The sequence below is a fragment of the Emydura macquarii genome, unplaced genomic scaffold, assembly GCF_026122565.2.
Source record: "Emydura macquarii macquarii isolate MOO-44397 ecotype Brisbane River unplaced genomic scaffold, CSIRO-AGI_Emac_v2 contig_1477, whole genome shotgun sequence".
Taxonomy (NCBI): domain Eukaryota; kingdom Metazoa; phylum Chordata; order Testudines; family Chelidae; genus Emydura; species Emydura macquarii.
In genome coordinates this window covers 9,376,742-9,396,571 of record NW_027131614.1, presented here as the reverse complement: position 1 = coordinate 9,396,571, position 19,830 = coordinate 9,376,742, and the positions used below count along the sequence as shown (strand labels likewise).

General features: G+C 42.0%; 1 protein-coding gene across 2 annotated transcripts; it reads right to left on the bottom strand.

Annotated features, from left to right (window-relative positions):
* Positions 1-559: 559 nt before the first annotated feature.
* Positions 560-19,525, bottom strand: SBSPON (somatomedin B and thrombospondin type 1 domain containing). Of its 2 annotated transcripts, none has more exons than XM_067553620.1 (5): positions 19,193-19,525; positions 7,710-7,904; positions 2,972-3,062; positions 1,928-2,104; positions 560-930 (listed from the first exon to the last, which is right to left on the bottom strand). In XM_067553620.1, the coding sequence occupies exons 1-5, from the start codon at positions 19,422-19,424 to the stop codon at positions 813-815; spliced, it is 813 nt and encodes a 270-aa protein (XP_067409721.1). In that variant the 5' UTR covers positions 19,425-19,525; the 3' UTR covers positions 560-812. The 2 variants fall into 2 exon arrangements, with proteins under 2 accessions (XP_067409721.1, XP_067409720.1); XM_067553619.1 differs by having other exon boundaries at positions 1,928-2,107; positions 19,193-19,524.
* Positions 19,526-19,830: the final 305 nt, after the last annotated feature.

The window sequence follows — 19,830 nt, the reverse complement described above, 5'->3', positions numbered from 1 at the left end:
AGTAAATGACCATTTTTACTTTGAGATGGGTCAATCATCTGTTACATCAATGCAGCAGGAACAATGCAGTCTAAATTTACATTGCTCTTCATTAAAGAATAATCTTTTTCAAGGCTAACATTAAGAATTAGCTGCAATTTGGTTTCTTGGGAGCTTTGTTTACCATCAGTTGCCAATAAATCCCTTTTGTGAAAAGTAGCATTAAATGCTTGAGGTTTTCCATGCAAAACAGGAAGTAAATTAATATAAGAATGTGATTGCCTGAATTGGACAAGGGGAATACAAAGTATGCTTATTCACCTTTAAGTGTTTATGTTCAATAACATAGCTGCCTAGACTTGTCTGAGGATTTAAGCACAGGATTTGAACTGAAATGCAGTACTAGTTTCTCAGTTTGTCCACTTTAAGCACTTCTAGTGGATTAATGGTGAGGGTAACTTCTCCCACATTTGAATAGAGCACATTAGCCTGCCTACAGTGCAGCAGGGTCAGTACCTCTGATAGTGAAGGTTGTCTTGTAAGAGATGAAGAGACAAGAACTGAAACTAGTCATGTTGGAGACATTCAATGTTTTTTATTACAAAAAAGAAACAAGGAAGCTCAGTGTATTCAGCAGTAGAAAGATCCATCTTAATATCTGTGTACAGGGCAGACATACTTAACCACAATGACTCCCAGTCTTGTCTTTTTAAAAATTTGATTAAGGTTCAGCAAGCAAGCACAGCAAAAAAGCACAGTTCTCGTGGCTTCACAGAGTGTTAAATTGATTTAAAGATGGTCGTGGATGTTCTTCAAAGTTCTCGTTCCAACTTTTATGTAAAAATAAAACTATGCACAACCGGACATGAACATTGTTCCATTTGCTGAACTTTCTTCCACGTTCCTTGGCACCGAGGATTACCAACGGCTTGCCAATGGAGAACTTGATTTCTGAAATGTGACAGACAGTAAATGATATGTTTTTAAAAAAAGAAATAATAGCATGTGGGTTTTCAAATACTTTCCTAGAACTGTAACTTTTACTACAGTGCTAGACTAGATGCTTTTAGTAAATAAAACTGACATGTCAGATTTGATTAGAAACATTTTGGTTCAAAGGTTAGATTAATTTTATGAACTTATTCCTTATATTGTAAGCTCTCTGAAGCAAGGCCTTTCTCTATGCAGCGCCCTGTACAATGGGGCCTTATCCTCAGTAGCGTGTTTCAGCACTACCATAATATACATGTTAATATATACTAAGGATTTTAGCTTGAATTATTAGAATACAAATTTGAATTAACATCTGTTTCAAAGGGTTGTTTTTAATCCATGTTCAGTTAAACACAATGGATGGAGGGAGTTCGACCGAGTAATGTGCCAACCTATAACTGCTAGAGTGTGGGATCAAATTCAGATTACAGCACTGCCACTTTAGAAAGTGTGGTGGCCGTGCAGAGTTAAGTTCTCTTCAATACAGAAGCTGCACCATTCCTCCTTTTTCATAGCACAACCTAAAGTTTTAAAACCACTAAACTTGGCTGCATGACATTGAAGATATTCATCTAAAAATAAAATATGTTTAAAGTTCTAATGTGCACTTGCTCAATCACTAAGTACCTTGGCCCTGTTCTCAGCAGCTACTGTAAATACTCCATAAAGTTCTATCTGAGAGTCTGCCACAATGAATTTAGGCCTGGAAGAAGGGTTCCTTGTAAGACAGAGCAGAACAAAGAAGTCATATCAACCACAGCAGCTGGTCAATGTGATCTATTTCAGTTAATCTTTTACCATTTGTCTTTCACCATTGCCTAAAATCTTAAATTCTCTCCTGGGATCCAGCTGAATAGAAGGTAAGTGAAATCAGAACTCAAGTGTTTGTATGTTAAAATTACTAAATAAAAAGCATTCCGGCTCCTAAAATCAAAGTACAGCTTCCATCACTTACCCATTAGCACCCAGGCCATCTCCAGAACAACGACGGTTGCCAGTATTCATAGCGGGAGGCTGGCAAGCTACACACACAGTATACCCCTCTCGTAGATACTGCATCCAGCGGGCATATGGCCGATTCTCCACAGTGCAATGGTGAGAGAGTGATTCAGTTTTAAATTCCACACAATATCTGCTTGGGGGTAGAAAATAAAATAGTACCTCTTTAACTGGCTTTTGTATTGATAAACATAACTTTGTCAGACATCAGGATGTGAATAGCTCTTATACCACATCTGTGTATCATACGAAAGGTATTAGTGATACAGAGCTTAAGCATCTTCTTGTGAGTCACTTGCTGAAATTGGCCAAGTTACACGCCCTTTCAGCCATGACAAAACTATGGACATTGGGTCTGATATTTTGTACATTATGTCATGTTTGGGCTGTGCATCAGTTTCTTAAATTAGGGTGAAACACTTCAGTAGGCTGACAGTCTCACAATCACTCCTATTTTCAATCTCTTAACACTGAAAGATAAAACTCAAAGTATGACTAAATGTTTTCAGAATGCCTTGTGGTTTGGCCCATGGAAAACCGAACAGGGGAGAGTTTTAGAGACAGGAGTGGAGATGAGTAAATCAAATCTGTGAGCTCCCTATTTCCACAGCTTCTGCCACACAATCCTGCTAGAACAGGCCTTGGGACTGGTAACATTCAGCCCATTTTATTTATGCAGAGATCTATGTATAACTTCTCAGCCTTCTCATACTTACAGATTTACTTGACTTTGTGTTAACTTTATTGATTTTTTTTAAAAGTAGCCACTCTAAAGTTTTTCCATGACCTCAGTAAATGTCTAATTCAGGATAGTTAACAAATAAAAAATGGCCTGTGCTGCCACTGAAAATAAAATGCAGTACTGGAGGAGAAAAAGTAACTATGTGGTTATTTAGGGCTGTTACTGCCCTTAAATTATTCCATATCAAATTAAATTCTTCTGTGTAGTTAGGTATTTTCTACTTAACAAGATGACCCCAAGGTACATGTGATAGATTACCCGACTTCCTCTGTATCTGAAGACCACAGTGGAGAGACAGCTTGCCTTTTTCTTTCCTTACTGTATTCAGAGGTAGTTATGAAAGCAGGGACTGAGGGGGGAAAATAGTTAGAATAAGAACACAACCTTTGTCAAACAAGGTGAGATCTAAGCCATATTTTACTTATTGCATCAATTATATTGTCTTTATTAGAAAAATGATGGCTCATGAAAGGTGCCACAGAGATGGAAGTCAATGGTTTATTGAAAAAACTTATAGCCTGAGCAAACTTCTCTACCCTACCACTGTCCCTCCTTGCTGGTTTAAAGGAATGAGTGCGCTCTAGTCTCTGAGATAGAATGAATCAGATTGTGAACTCCATTTTGTAATATAATCTCCATTTTTTATTAGACCTCCATTTTGTTTTATGTGCTAACTTTGCCCAGAGCAAGGGATAGGTCTACACTACAGAATTACTTTGCTAAAACTACAGCACTCAGGGATGTGAATAAACCACATGATGTAGTTATACTGATCTAAGCACTAATGTAGACAGCACTATGCCAGCAGGAGAGCTAATGTCTCTTGCAGAGGTGGATTAACTACACCAATTCTCTCTCTTCCATTGGCATAGAGCGTCTTCATTCAAGTGGTGCAGCTGTGTTGATGCAGTGTTTTAAGTGTAGACCTGCCCAAGGTTATTATGAGGTATTCCAGTCAGCTACTTGCCCAGGAAAAGTGCTTGACATCTCATTGAAAGACTATGTGAGAAGCCATTAAGATAACAACAACAACCTAAGTTGTCACACAGCTATTTGGCCATCCACTTGGAACAATAGACTTTCAACACACGAACCTGGAGGGGGGGAAGGAACTAGGCTGCCAGTGGCTACATGGTCAAAACAACAGTCAGGGCTTGTCTACACTTGAAATGCTGCTGCAGCACTTCAGTGTGGGGACAAACTACAGTGACTGGTGAGGTTCTCCTAGTGGCATAATTAATCCACTTTCCTGAGAAACAGAAGCTAGTGCTATCTGTACCAGGGGTTAGGTCAGCTTAACTACATCACTCAGGGCTGTGGATTTTTCACACCCTTAAGCAACATAACTGAATTGACAACTTTTGAGTGTACACCTGGCCTCAGTTTCAGAGAGGGTGCTTATCTTAGCATGCAGGGGCCATTCATCACCACATGCAAGAACTGGCTAGAGAGAGAGAGGAAGCAAGATCTTTGACTCAGAAGGGGTCAGATCTCAGGATTTTTATTTTGCAAAGTTCTGTACTTGTTCGTGCATTTTAAGAGTACAGTGACTGTGGCTAAGAAATTCCTTGGCTAAGCCTCTGTTCCTTGCTTTCCTGACACATTGTCCTCAAAGGGGTTAAACTAGAAGTCAAAGTGCCCACAGCTTAGAACTCTGGGGAAGTGTATGTGAACAACTGAGGGCTTGGGAGTTTCAGAGACTCGCATACCTCCCAGCATTCCCCGTGGCTATAGAGGGATAGATAGGTCCTGCCCCTGGGGAATGGGAGTTGCACAAGCCCACCCTGTGCTCACTCTGCAGCAGCAGCTCCTGTCCTGCAGGTCTGGCAAGGTTGGCTCCCTGTTCCAGGCATTGCAATTTGGCCCCTGGCACAGGGAGTTGCAGTGCTGCTCACATTTGGCCTGTTCTCCAGATGAGAGGGCAGCTGGGCCAAATTTGAATGAGTAGCACTGCTGAACTAGGGGGACTGGACTGAAGTTCCACATATCAAGGAAGGGTTCAGGCAACAGGTCAGCCTGGGAGTGCATCCTAGAGACACAGAACAGTGACTAGACGCTACTCAGACCCAGGGGGCTTGAGCATGTGAGAGCCAGTAGTTGGGTCCACTTATAATGAACCAATGACTGTCTAGAAGGGGCACTGGGTCAAGATATAACAGTCTTCAGGCCCATTCAATCTTAGCACATAAGCTGCCAATTGCAACTTGATTTTGTTTCTTTTTTGCTGGTGATATGGACACCTATTAAGTAGGAATTGGATTGACACACATTCATTTTGAATAAACCACTAAATTTGCATCAGATACCCTACAAACCTGGATTCAAACAATGCAGCCTCATTTGGTTTGCACAGCCACATGTGCAAGGCAATTAATCACATGCCTGAGTACCCAATTTGTTTGCAAGAATGCAAGCACATTCATTTTGTTGGTGCATAGACTGGAAAAGAATTTCAAAATTTGCTGCTAACTGTCTTCAGAGACAAAGAAACATAGCAGCTTAACTTCCTTTGTATGTCCAATTCTGCCTCAAAAGCCTTCATTGGCTCCTGACTCTACTCTGTGACCATTGCCACCAGCATGGCTTAACGGGTAAATAGGTTTCATTTATTCATAAAGCAGGGGTAGCCAATCCAAATGCAGGACTTCTGCATCCTGCTCCACCCTATCCTTGTATGCAGATTTATTTCCCCAGTTTTGGTCCCGTCTTACTGCAAGCAGCTGCAGTTTGTGTGTCTGCTAAGATGCAACCTGGTTCCATGCCTAAATGAGGCTCCAGGAATGCCACAGAACAGGCGTACAAAGGAAATGTCCTTCCAGAAAGAGCCAGGGGAGAAGAGGAGGAAGCGGGCTCAGAAAGTAATTACTGGAGATAGCGGGATGCTGTCTCTTTAGGACTACCCTAACCCCTCTGTCGCCATGAAAGTTCTTTCATTTTGGAGCCATAGCTAGGATAAACTGGGCCTCTGCTGCCTCCCTTGCAAAGGATCCTTTTACCTCCCATCTAAGAAAATTCTCCTTCTTTGGTAAGTAAGCATCTAGCTCTCCCACGACCTTGTCACCCTATGGGCAATAAAAACCTTGTTCTTCATTTTCCCTTCTTGAGGAACTTCCCAAAGGAGGTGAGTTAAATTTGGATCTGGCTCACCCAACCGTCTGTCTCATTGTTAGATTACCCTTGGAAGGTCACTTGAGAGGAATAGGTTTACTTTGTCTCCCACATAACAAAAACTTCACATTCTCCAATGGAGCAACAAGACTCCATATTTTCTTCCCAAGGCAGCAACTCTGGGGTGATTGTGTGTATTGTACCTATCTGCTGGGAAGATGGTGGAAATAAATGTAGTTCTCTCGATTTAACACCTATTCCAAGAACCTACTCAGGCACTGCAGGCTGGACACCGACTTCCACAAACCGTGATTGTCCTACCTGAAGGTAGATTTATTGGTGGCTGCCCATTCTAAGCCATTGGACCTGCTTCTGGAAGCTAACATGTCCTTTTGTGACCCCATGGACAGGTAGGTAGAAGGGGCTGTTATTTAACAATTTACATAGGGGTGGCACTTAGACTGATACTATAATCTGTGCTTCAGATGCCTCTAGAATGGCTGTCTAAATGGCTCATGCAGATCTAAGGGGACAAAGCTGTTTGCTCCAAGCTGCCCCTTATGGTATGTAGGAACCTGGTGAAGTACCTTATTGCTGTTGAATCCCCTCAACTACATGGATCAAGATTCCATTTTCCCTTTGGAGCCGACTTCTTGGGTGCTTCTGGACTGGCTCAGAGAACTCTCTGGATCTGTCTCTGGGGTGGGGATATTTCCTCCACGCTTTGTTTCCTTACTCTTCCCTTTCAGGGCCCCTATCTGTTTGGAGACATGTTGGACACTGCCTTGAAGAAGGTCTCGGAGAGACAAAGAAAGATCTCCCCCATACCACTCCCTCCCTCCTCTGGGACAAATACGTCTGAGACGAAATCTCCTGACTGAAAAGTGACTGGCCCATTCGTCCATAATGGTGTTGCCACATTATGGAAAACAAACAGTCATGTAAGCAAAATTGTTTTTCTTGCTTGTAGTACCATTTTATTAGACATGTAGCATAGACTTTGTGGCCATCTCTATTTTACCAGAGAATTCCCCAGTTTCATGTTCTATTTGATTTCCTATAATAGAAAAATATTAGATACTTTAATACGGCTACTTTGTTATTTTCATCCATCTGATTCTTACAACTGGATACACGTGAGAAGCAAACAAATAATTGTCTGCTAATGCATGTCATTCTTCAGGTCTGTCTGTAAAATATACCTTAAAAATCACCCCTTATATTCTATTTTCTTGGAGCATCCATAAGGAGTGCCTGTTATTTGTGTCCGGCACATTAGTGCAAATGCTTAAAGGAATACATTGTAAGATGAGTTTAAAAACAATTGAGTGGCTTAAATCAGGAAAGTGAAGGGAAGCATGTGGTTACAATTCTTTGTACAATAAACTCCTTGTAAAAGCTTCCAGTAATAATATACCCTCTGTAATTTAGGAGAGGTGCATTCACCTTACGCACATTCCGTTTCCTTTTTACTGGGGCTGATGCTGCAAGATACTAAGAGCCTCCTGTGAGATGTGGAGCATTCTTAACTGTCACTGAAATCCAAATTGGCCCAAAATGTGTAAGTAAATGTTTAAGTCAGAAAGAGTGAGCAGCTATGAAATGATATGAGAGTAAAAGATAAAGTTTTAAAAGGGAGCTCTGAGGACCTGAGGAAGAGTTCTGTGAATCTCAAAAGCTCGTCCCCATCCACCAACAAAAGCTGGTCCAATAAAGGATATTACTTCACCCACCTTGTCTCTCTCGAAGTTTTAACATGCATTTGTACTATGTAGACTGTAAATGCAACTTATTGTCATCAGTGCCTGGGGGGGGGAAGGGGGGAACTACTAGTAAGTGGTGACAAAAGACATCAGGGCAATTCAAATAAATCAAAGAGCGAGAGTACCGTGTTCATGTCCGCAGTCCTGCCTCTGGTAAGTCAGGTATTCCAGGCAGCCAGATTTCTCTTCTAGAGGGGGACAAGGTTCCCCACCATTTTTAGGTTCCTGCTTCACATAACGCCTACGCATTCGCATATTAGGCTTACACTGCTCTGCACAGCCACTCCAGTGACTCCACTCCCCAACGATGCATGGAAGAGCTACAAAGCAATATTGAATATTACTAGCAGTCAATATCGCTATCTTCTTATAGTAGCACTCTCTAACTACTCTAATATTAAGGCCTTCTGTAGATGCCTCTTTACTAAGGGGTTTAAGATGAAACTTTCCCTTTGGGAAGATTATTCCATAGCTGCCCACTTCTGGGTTTTTTTCATGTTTCTCTGAATCATCTCGTGCTGGCCACGTTGGAGACAGGATACTGGACTAGAAGGACCAGTGGTTTGATTCAGTATGGCAATTCCTGTACTCCTAAAATTTGGTTTAAAGGAAGAGAGAAATAAAACTTAAAACAGAAGCATATGGGTGGCATCTGCTCTTCACCTGTGTCCCTCTTTGGAGTTACTAGTTTCCCCTTAGAACCATTTTAGAATCTTTTTTCCTTGCTGCTGATAGAATTTCTACCAACTTTGGGAACAAGTTATCTCCACTTCTTTGTTTTCTTTTTGTTTATGTAGGGTGGCCCCTGTTTGCTATGCATGACACCAAGTCAAATTGCCTTGTAGTAATACTTTTCCTCTTGATTCACCTCCGAATAATATATATAAGAATATATATTATTTAGATCCCCTTTTAATCATATCCCAAAGAACTTCGTTCACATTTTCCTAATCTTTTAGAATGATATGCCTAGATACTTTTACTCCAGATTTAGACCAGTGTAATTCCAACGGCTTCAATGGAGTTATTCTAATGTAATTGAGAGCAGGATGTGACTGGAATTTATTTTACTTTCTGTACACTTTGGTTACCCCTTCTCTGCTTTCATGTCCTTTTCCTTTTCACAAGTAGGTGACAATTCACAGGGTAATGCACAAAATTGCCAAATCCCCTTAGACAACACTGGAATATTTTAAACAAACTGAAATCTGTTAGCGTTTCCAATTATTATTAAGCACCATGCCGGAGCCAATACTGCCCTTAGAAGTTGCTCCTCAGTATTTCAAAGGCCACATACCCCTAGCAATAAACACTCCTTGACATCATGCTCTGTTATGGGAAATGCTCTGTTATGTCAGTCACAGTTTGAGTGGTAGAGGGAGGAACTCCAAGCAGGCACTATTCTTTAGTTGGGGAAGAGATGAGTGGAGGCAGACACAGACCTGGTCTACACTTAAAATTTAGGTTGACATAGCTAAAGTGCCCGGGAGTATGAAAAATTCCCACCCCTGAATGTTATAGTTATGTTAACCTAACCCCTAACCCTAAACATAACTAGGTCAATGGAAGAGAGCGTCTGTTGACCTGACTGTCTTCAGTTGGGAGAGATGGGTGTTCGACAGTGATGGAAAAACCCCTTCTGTTGGTGTAGGCTGTGCCAACACAAAAGTTTATGCCAACATAGCTATGGCACCCTAGTCCCAATAGTTTAGACATGGCCACAGAATACTGTATTCCTAATTCCCAAGAACCATCACTTTTGAACAGAGACTGAATGACAAAAGCAACAAAGTGAAGAAGCTCAGTACAAGAAGCTTGAAAATAACAATAAATACAAGTAAAGCAAAGTTCTATGAATTCGAATTATAAGAATTTCTGTTTAAGCCAAAATGCCTCTGGGTCCCCCTCAGGCTGCAAACAGCCTGTATTTTGTCAGGATATTGCAAATCTCCATTTTACAAGCTTTGGGTGTCATCTAAGCCCTTTAAACATCAGACTTTACCAGTAATAATCATTAGTACATTGTACTTCTGTAGTATCTTCCATCCAAGGATCTCAAAGCTCCACAAACCGGATTAATAAATAACAAGGCAATGAATGTGTAAATGCCTCCCCAAGTACCTCTTATGTGATACTAGCTTGGATAGGGTTCCAATAACTGATTCCACCATTTTTTAGATAAATTGTATAAATCTGTTGCTTAATTTCTTTATCACTTTCACATAATATCTCTTATGCATGCTTCTTTGCATCGATATTTTGTTCTTACTGAAAGGCTTCTACACTGCAGATATTCTAGGAAAGCTTTGTTTTGATTGTTTGATTTGTTAGGCCATTTTATTTGTCTTAGGTAAAGGTGCACTAAGGGTTGTCTGGAGAAGTTCTAATTTTGATCTGGTTCTGTTAATATAAATATGAAAACTTGATATCACTAAATGTACTGGAAACAAAATATGTATCATTTATATAGTGCTTTTCATCTTATATCCCAAAATGCTTTGTCATTATTCCATTTTACAGACGGGAAAATGGAGGCACGGAGGATTAAAGAGACATACTCTAGGTCACTCTTGGCAGAACCAAAAGACAACTAGTTTTCCTGAGTCTCCTCCTTGTGATCTATCCCCAAAATGAATTCTAAGCTATACTAAACACAATGGACTAACTTCCTTCTGGTGTGGTGATTTCCCTGTCACACCACGGCTTCACTGACTCAAATGTGATCAGAATGCAGAAATAAAGGTGAGGTTTCTAGTTAAAAGTACAAAACCTCACATCTCTCGAAGCTTGGTCTTCAGGTTCTATGGAAATTGTTATGTGATATAATGAAAGTGACACCATATAACGTGATTTAACATTTTTGGCCACAATGAGACACATTGGGAATTTGAATACCAGTTCTCATGCACAAATTCACAAATCCTTTATGACCCATACTTGGAAGTGTTGACACAGCTCCACTTTAAACCTTTCCAAAAGCCCCTTTTGGGAAAAAAAGAGCCAGTGTTTTGAAAGCAGATTTTAATTCAAAGAAAATGTGTTTTTCAAAGCAACTCCATCAGAATTTTAGGAATACCATTCAATAAATAGCACCTGTGCCACATTTTCGCAGCTTTTATAAATCCTGTTGGGTTTGTATGTCCTCCCTCAAACCAGACGAATACAGTTTTTGTTTTTCCAAAGTTCTAGAAGAGTTCATTTTTCATCAGGTAAAATGGGGTTTATGGCATAATGGCATAAAAATACTGTGTGAGGAAAAATACCAGAACCCCTGGTCAGCTCATTGGAGATTTCAATCGAAGAAAAAAGGAAAACACTCTTCAATGAGATAAGACTTTTGTTTTGTATTATACAGAATTCCTCTGACATCTGCTGGAATGTTTAGCCCAAGTATGGCCTTGCATACTTTTTGATCAGAAGAATATGCAGCCTTACAGATGTATTGGATGGATCAGGCAGCCCTCTGAATCAGTGCAGGATGTAGGGACTGGACAATAAGACCTGGTGTTGATCACTTGAGAAAAAGACTTTCAGGGTGAAAGTGCTTGTGATATAGAAGACAGAACTTAGGTGACACACTAACCCGCTTTTAAATTTTCAATGGTGACTTGATAGTGCCTGCAGAAATTCTCAGGAATGGATCTGTTATATCCAATTATTCAAAACTCTCTCTTTCTTTACCTGTAATACTTCCTTCTCTGGATGCATCCAATAAGGATTACCTCCTCCTTGCATCTCTCCTCCATATTAATCACAATAAGCTTCTTTCTGCTCTATATTTTCCTTTTCCCTTGGATTTCTCATTCAAGTTTTGACAAAACAGCAGCTCTGTCTTGTTTTACCTCTAAAAGCATGGACAACAGATCAGAAAAGATGCCCCTGCTTGATATGCATAACCTGCAAACTGCCTGGAAGACAAGTTTTAGCAGCTTATTTCCCAGAGTCCAGAAGTAGGTAATGGATACATTATCCAAGGATAAGAAATCACCTAATGAAAAGCTCTTTGCTTTGTTTGCCCTTTAACAGCCACCTTACATTAGACAAACCCACACTAGTGTGACGCACTAATATGAGAGTTCAGCTTTCCACAGCCTCATCTCACGGAGACACTGAGAGTTACAGGTTTTGAAAACTGTGCCTATATGGCCTGCAGCAAATGTATTTGTTAAATTGTCATAATGCATTGTGTAGGTCTTTAAATTCTGTTCATGAGATGATCATGTACTTACCAGAGATGGTCTGGTGATAATCGGCCACAAATCTCTGCTCTCTATTAACTTCCATAGTGCCACTTGTTTATATGATCTCTTGAGACAAATCTTGCTCCTTTTACTCATAGGAATGGTCCCAGCGGGCCAAATTTGTCCCTTATGCAAGTCCATTCACTTCGGTGAATTGCATCCCTAATGAATTAGTCCAGCACCCTATTTCCGCTCACCTCCATCCATTTTGTCTAAAATGGCGTGGCAAAATTATTTTCCTCTCCTGCCATTTTGCCCATGTCATTCCCTCTTCAGATGTCTTCATTGATCTCCTCTCTCCTCCCATATCAAATACAAGTTTCTTGTTCTCACTAGAGGTGCTATTCAGCTCTTCCCCTGTTTTTATTTCTTCCTTCTCCCCTTCTTCATTAAGAAGAAAGATAGTCTATGGTTACGGCATTAGATTAGGCCTTGGGGAAACTGGGCTCAATTCCTTGCTCAGCTATAGACGTCTTGTCTGACCTTGGATAAATCACTTAATGTTCCTCAGTTGTAAAAATGGGGAGGATAATTCCCTTCTTTACTCATCTCTTCTAGTGCCTCCTTCCATGCTGCACCTTAGCACTTGGAACAATCCCTTCTGTTTGTGTGCCAAGTGACATTCAGGACTCCTTAAACACACAACTATCTCCACATAACATCACATCTCCAAGTTCTTGCCATCCCCTGATATACTATCTGTCCTATCTGTCGGAACCATATTGTCAGCTCCTGGGACAATAACCGTACATCTTGTACACTCCTTGTTGCAGGGGGCCATCTTTTTGTTCTGTTCATACAGTTCTATGTTTGTACAGCTCCTAGCACAATGGGGTCCTGCTCCATAACTGGGGCTGCTAAGCACTACCTCAATACAAATATTATAATATTATTATTTCTGAATGCTTGCATAGTGCAGTTTGCACACTGCTGTTACTCCAGAAATAATAACACTTTGCTTAACATTTCATGTCTTGTGTAGGTGTTCAACAGAATCTTAATAGCTTTAACCTTAGGCTGCAATCATTTTTTTTCCAGGCAAATGAATGCAGTACAAAGGCATACATGACAAGTAGAGAGTTAGTCCATGGGGTCATGCACAGGCCACAGGGGTAAGAATCTACACGTGTACATGAAAAGGGAATGGAATGTGCTAAGTACAAAGAGTATCTGTCTGTTGGAATCATTATTACCCTTATAATATTTTCTGTATTTAGGATGCAAGATGATTTTTCTCACACAGACTGATCCAAAGCCCATAGAAGTCAATGGAAAGATTCCCATTGACTTCCATGGTCTTAGGATCAGATCCAGCTTCTATATTAATTTGCTTCCTCTGGGATTTTTTTAAATTAAATTAGTTCCCTTTCACAGCTAAGCACAAAGTCCTATGGGAACTGCGTGCATACATCCAAGGGAAGAATTTGGCCCTTTGATTAAAAATTGCAATATTTTTATTATGGTGCCACATAAGAGCTATTTTTCCTTTTTTCTCATCATTCTATAGTGACAATTCCATGTCCATTAATATCTCACTTTCCTTACAACCTACATCTACACTTCACGCATCACCAATTTTTTAAAATGTTCTTTTAAATGTATATATTGGTATTGTGATAGCACCTGCTGGTCCCAACAGAGGCCAGGGCCCCATTGCGCTAAGTACACACATGACAAGAGAGAGTCTCTGGCCCAATGATCTTACAGTACAAATAAAAAGATGGACAAAAGGTAGGCTGGGAAACAGAGGCACAAACAAGCAAAGTGCCTTGCCCAAAGTCCCCTGGGGCCATTGGCGCAACTGGAATGACAACTCATTAGGGTCTCATGGCCTATCCGCTAGATCAACGGTTCCCAACCTGGGGGGCAGGACCCCCTTGTGGGAGCGCCAAAGATTACAGGGGGTTCATGAGGCTTCAGTAATACTGAGGTCATTTAGCTGCCAAGCTCCATGCCGGGTGCAGCAGCCTCGAGTTCTGCACCAGCCAGAGCAGAGGAGCAGCCACCCCGAGCTCCAATCCAGTCAGAGCAGAGGAACAGCCCCCTTCCCACCCCACACCAGCTGGATGCCTGGCTGGAGAAGAGCAGCCCCAGGCAACTGGCCAGGGCCTGCCTCCATTACCCTCAGTCCATGAGGGACAGGAAGAGGCGGGGCCACATGGGGAATGCGGTGATGGCTGAGCCAGGGAAGGCTTAGCTTCTTACTCAGGTAAAAGTAATTTGTTATTATTATTTATCTAATTTAGTGTTATTATAATTATCATTATATGTGTTTATAGGGGTTATATGTGTTATGGCTGGTGGGGGGCAACACAGGTTTTACATAGTGTTAACTAGTGGGGCTTTCACTCAAAAAGATTGGGAACCACTGTTTCCTCTCAAAAGATCATTAAATGTCAATGTCAGTTCTCTGGTGCTTTTATTTTCTCAGTAAAATTGCATTACCAGCACAAAAATGATTATAGAACCTACTGGTGAGCAAATTAGCATTATAGTTTCTTATTGGTATGGAAATCTCTTAAATTGTTTAAAGTTTTAATTTAATCTGCATGTCATTTTTCAGATTAAGATTAATGACATTTTGCCTTGCTTTTTCTAGCCCTTTAGAGGTAGCTTTTCAATATGTTGCTTGAGAAATGAAATATAAATCATGTTGCAGTTATTGCGTGCTGTGTGTCAGATTCACTCTGAATTATTTTGAAATGTAGCACTTATTTCAATAGTGATTAAATTAAGCTTTTCTTTTTTTCCATCTCATCTACTCTTTCCCTTCAGTGTTCACTACACATTCTGGATCATTATTCTCCCCATCTTTCTTAATTAAATTCTAAGTCATGAGGAAGATTTACAGCTTAATTGTATATTAATCTTCTTTCAGCCCCTCTCTTCATACAGCACTATATAGTCACTCCCACTTTATTCTCCATTACGTTTTTATGCTGTCATCTCGAAAAGTTCATTAATAACATTTATGAGGTTATTAATGACTATCAAAATCCCAGACAGTGTTTACTCCCTTCGATGAAGAAAGTTGTAAAGTTTATTTAGAAAACATCTTGCAATGCATGAGCTCTGACCTAAATCTATTAGTTAGGTTGTATTATCATTGCTAATGCAGACAGAGAATCAAGATGTTCATTCAGAGAAGTATTTCAGGCTCTCAAGGATTCTCTAAGTAGCAAAGAATGGGAGGAACAGGAGGAGGGGAAGAATGAAATGTACTAGTCTCTTTGTTGTGTCTGTCTGTCTGTCTGTCTTCCACAAGACCCAGAAGTTGCCTTTTCTGCTCTCCAGTAACCACCTGATTCTCCTGGGGTTCTTATGGGATGCCATCCACCAGAGTGAAGGCTACCCAAGAGATGTGCTTTATGAGGGTTCCCTGGCCCCATCCCTCCCGCAACCAGCCTTGACTCCTTTTAGATGTTCCTGATAAGGGCATGGTTGAAGGTGGTCTGTGACTCTGTGCCCCAAATCCTGGAGAACCCTCTGCAGTCCAAGCGTGCAGCTCTCTGTAAAGTGCTGCTTCTTGACCAAGCATTCTTTCAGCATTGTTAACACTGTAAGGAACTTAACTTAAAAATCCTTGTACATAGGTTTTGCAGCCCACACAATACCAAATCATCTCTTTATAGAGTACCAGGCATGCTGCAATGTCTAGGCATAATAGACCTTCACACCTGACTTTGCTGCTTTAGAGTGTCCTTTCTTGCGCTGGTTTCTAGCCCACCTCTAATGTTATTTCAGAGCAGTGCTTTTGTATGTCCTTAACATATTTGTTAATTACGCAGATTTGAATATGGTGGGCATTTGAACTATTTCTGTAATTCCCCATGTACTTTATCCAATAGAATCAGAAATTTGTAGGGATGAAGAAGATGGAATGACAAAAATGCTTTAGCTGAAAACATAGATGTTGGGTGGGATGAAAAAGTGCTATAGCATGACAGGAATTCACCAGAATTACCTCTACCCCATTCCTCATCTGAAAGCATTCTAACTTCAGATTCTTTGCTTTCAACCTTTCTGCATCCATACAAAGGACTGCTTATAATATTTCAATCTATTTTTCTTTACTCTAATTTCATTTGGGATGGTTTCAAAACCATCCATGTCATCTGAACTTCTGGATGAGAAGCATCTTGCTGACACTGTTTCTTGTGCATATATCGCAGTGTTTCTAAATGTGTGTCTGTGTGCGCGCATCCGTGCGTAAATAATAAAGCACAGGTAAGTTTACTGATTTGCAAAATGTAACGTCTTCCTAGCCCTAGGCTGCCGAGGATGATGCAAACTCCCACTGAAATAATATTTGGATATTTTTAAAAGTAAAACACAGTACAATGTTTGTCTGCAGTTGTGGAGTATTTCTGAGCATTTACATTGAAAAGATGAGCTCAAGTACATTAGATTTATAGTTGTACTTTCTGGTCTGGCTGGATGAGTTTGTAGCTCTCTGCCCTCTTCAAATGAGAAGGCTTGTAGATGCTTCTTCATTCCTGGCTCCTGAGTGAGAGTTGCAGGCAAACAGCATCTCTCAAGATCAGGTCTTTATGTTATCTAGCAGCCAATTTTCGTTAGCTGTCTTCATCTTTCTTCTCTCTCCAGGACTTCACAGACAAATGTACTCCGAGCATATTGTGTTCTTCTGCTAGTTTCCAGGGATGCTTTCAGCTAGCAGGATTATCTTGTATTACATTCCTAGCAAGTCTCCCCCTCAAACAGTAGCTCAGAATGTCTTCAAACTATTTCCACAGAAACTTTTCGGAGGTTCTCTTTAACTTTGTGATGATCAAGCTACATTCTGATCTCTTCAGTTGCAGGTTTAGTAGCATAGGGCCAGACTAATCTTACCCATGGGAAATCCCTCATGTTAGGCATCCTGGAGGAGGGGATTTCTCCAAAGTACTCCATTAAGGAGGTGGGACCTGGCCCCTACCCCTCTTCTTAAAATGAACAGGGGCTTCACCCATAACTGCTGAATCCCCCAAGACTCCTGCCTGGCCTCTCTTTGCCCCAGTTTCCTGCTAGTATGGCTCCACTGCTGCATTAAAAGAGAGGGTTCCCTTGCATGGAGGGGCACTGCAAAAAACAAATGCATGCTTTTGCGGGAGTTTTCTTCTTGTGATGGGGAAGAGGCAGGAGGTGGTGGACAATGCATATTTCCCCAACACTTCATCTCCCTACATGGATCCATCATGCTGTCCCAGGGGGTTTATGGAAGAGGAGGACATGGATGTGGCAGAACCCCCAAATGCCCATCTATGGACACAGAGGGTGTGCACAGGGTCCCTTCCTCATATACAACTAGGAATTGTAATTGGCCTTAGATAGAAAGTAGCAGTCACTAGCTCCTCCTGAGTAACAGCCACCTGCAAAAGCAACAGAATTTGCAACCAAGTTTCCAGTTTATTTTTTTCATATGATAGTTAAACTCTGTTATTGCCTCTTTCCTCTCTGTCTATGGTCTGTTACTGCTCTCCACCCATTTTCTCTCCGTGAGCTTCAAATAATGCATGACTGCAGTACAGTCGTGGTATGAAAAATGACTTTACAAAAATGGCACCTTCTTATCCAACAGATCTCTTCCCTGAGTCCTGGATGTCTGAGAGCCAAAAACAGGTGTTTACTATTTTCTCCTTTTGGCAGCTATGAAGAGCCTGTACAGCTAGGAGAGACTGAGCCAAATTAGATCCCGGTTCACGCATCATCAACACAACTATAAACTTAAGTTTCAAATGCAGACTCTTTCTAACTGGCGATGATATGTGAGCTAAACACACCAGCTGGATCCAAGGTGGGATGAGCAACTCAAACATGGAACCCCAGAATGCTATTTTCACAGAGTCCCTTTTCAAAGTATAATTGGACTTTAAGCTTATATTGCCAAAGAGGTCACATCTGGAGAAATCCCACAGCTAGAAATCACCTCATTCCTCTTTTTGGGTCTCATGGACGTTTTCAACTTGATTTTAACTCTGTTTTAATGTTGATTCAGTGTATCTTTACAGGATTGCGCCTGCCGAATTTGTGCATAAACAATTCAATTTGCTTTGTTGAGCAAGTGTAACAGCCACAGAAGTCTTTTTGTTGATGCTTCACCTATTATTTTTCCAGCATGAGATTACAATGTAAATTAAATCAACTTTTAAAACTGTAACTGATGCATTCTGTGTTATATTTTCTTGTGACTGTTTCTTCTCTACTAATATCAGGAAGGCAGGCTTGTTCAGTGCTTAGGGCACTAGACTAGGATTTAGGAGACCTGCATTCTAGTTCCTGCTCTACCACAGACTCCCGGTGTGACCTTAGGCAAATCACTTACTCCCTGTGCCTCAATTTCCCATCCATAAAATGGAAATAATAACACTGCTTTATCTCATAGTGATGTTGGGAGGATAAATACATCAAACATTGTTGTAAATCACTCAGATTCTATAGTGATGTGGGTTCTATAAGAAACTAAGTTAGACAGTATCACCAGTCAGCCCAAAAAATAGACTGGAGCAAATTTATCTCTGGCGTGACTCCATTAGCTTTGTGGTCCTACATCCTTATTGTAACTCCTTTACATCAGGAGAGAATTTAGACTATGGCTTTAAAATAAGTTCCATAGCATTTTATGGGGTACACAAAATTGGGCAGACAAACTCCAGGCACAGCAACTACTGTTGAACCAGCAACTAGATACACATCCAATGGTGTGTGAAGGGATAGGTGAAAAGATTCTTCAGTCTCACTTTTGTGCTTAATGCAACTCCTAGCTACAGTGTTCACACAGCGCCAAATCCAACCCCGTCATTTTACAGACTTGAGGGCGAACGACAGCCATGATGAATTTGCCCCACCCTCTTTTGCATTCTAAGGAAAAGTCAGAGAGCCTCATTCACATCGTCTGACACCCATCCACTAATACAAACAGACAAACAAAATCAGATGGAACATCACGTGCATAAGCCACCAAGGGAAATAATTTTCTTCTTATCCTACCATCGTTCTTACATCAGTTTTCCATCATCACAAACAATATCGCTGAGGCAGTACCTCTACTGGACTAAACTTCGCAAAGGAATGGGAGTTTGTTGCTCGGAGCTGCACCCCTGCACTGTAAGAAATAACTGATCACCCTGAGTCACTTCCTTGCATTCTTTATTCTGTTGTGACTCACGCCGTGTAAGAACTGGGAGACCCCTGGCTTGTTCTGCCGCTATCCGGCCCTAATAACTAACGCATCAGGTGGAAGGAAACGCCAGGGTGCAGTTATTGCACCGAGCCGCAGCAGGAGCGTGACTAGCTGGTCGCTATGCATTAAACCGCATCTGCCCGTTCTTGTCTTCCCTATGCCGGGGAGCGGGTGCTGATGGACCTACCTGGGCATGCCTGCGAGTAATCGTAGCAGCAGTCCCCAGTGAGTTTGCAGGCTTCGTCACAGAAACAGGTCCCATAGACTCTGTCCATCCTCCAGCCGGTGCTGGCACAGGTTGGGTCCCTGCCCGGACAGCATCTGCCCTCTTCAGAGCAGCCTGCGTCCGCCCGGGGCCAGAGTCTCCACGGCCCCAGCAGCACCAGCCAAAGGACGCTTGCGAGGGCCCTCGCGCTCATTTCTAACCCCCCGTCAGCAGCAACAGGTCCGGGCTCGAAGAATTCACACAATCTGCCGCCCGCCTAGGCCGCCTGCTGCAGCTGCAGCAGCCGCATCCCGGCTCGGCTGCCCCAGCCGCACGGAGTCATCACCCCTCTCCCGCCGCCGGGGAAAGCACCTGGCCCCAGACCCGCCGCCACGCCCGGAGCGGGTCACACCCGGGCGGCCGGGGAGGGAGCGCGCGCGCGCAGGAGCCGGCCGGTGCTGGGGAGGGACAGGACAAGACAAGGCCGCCTGGCAGCTGCTCGCCGCTTTCTGCTGGGGGGCTGCCCGGCCGCCCCGCAGGGTCCTCTCGGCTCGAGCGTCGGGGCTCGCGCTGCGTCTCCCTGCAGCCCGGCCTGCCCTGAGGAATGCTGGGCGGGCGGG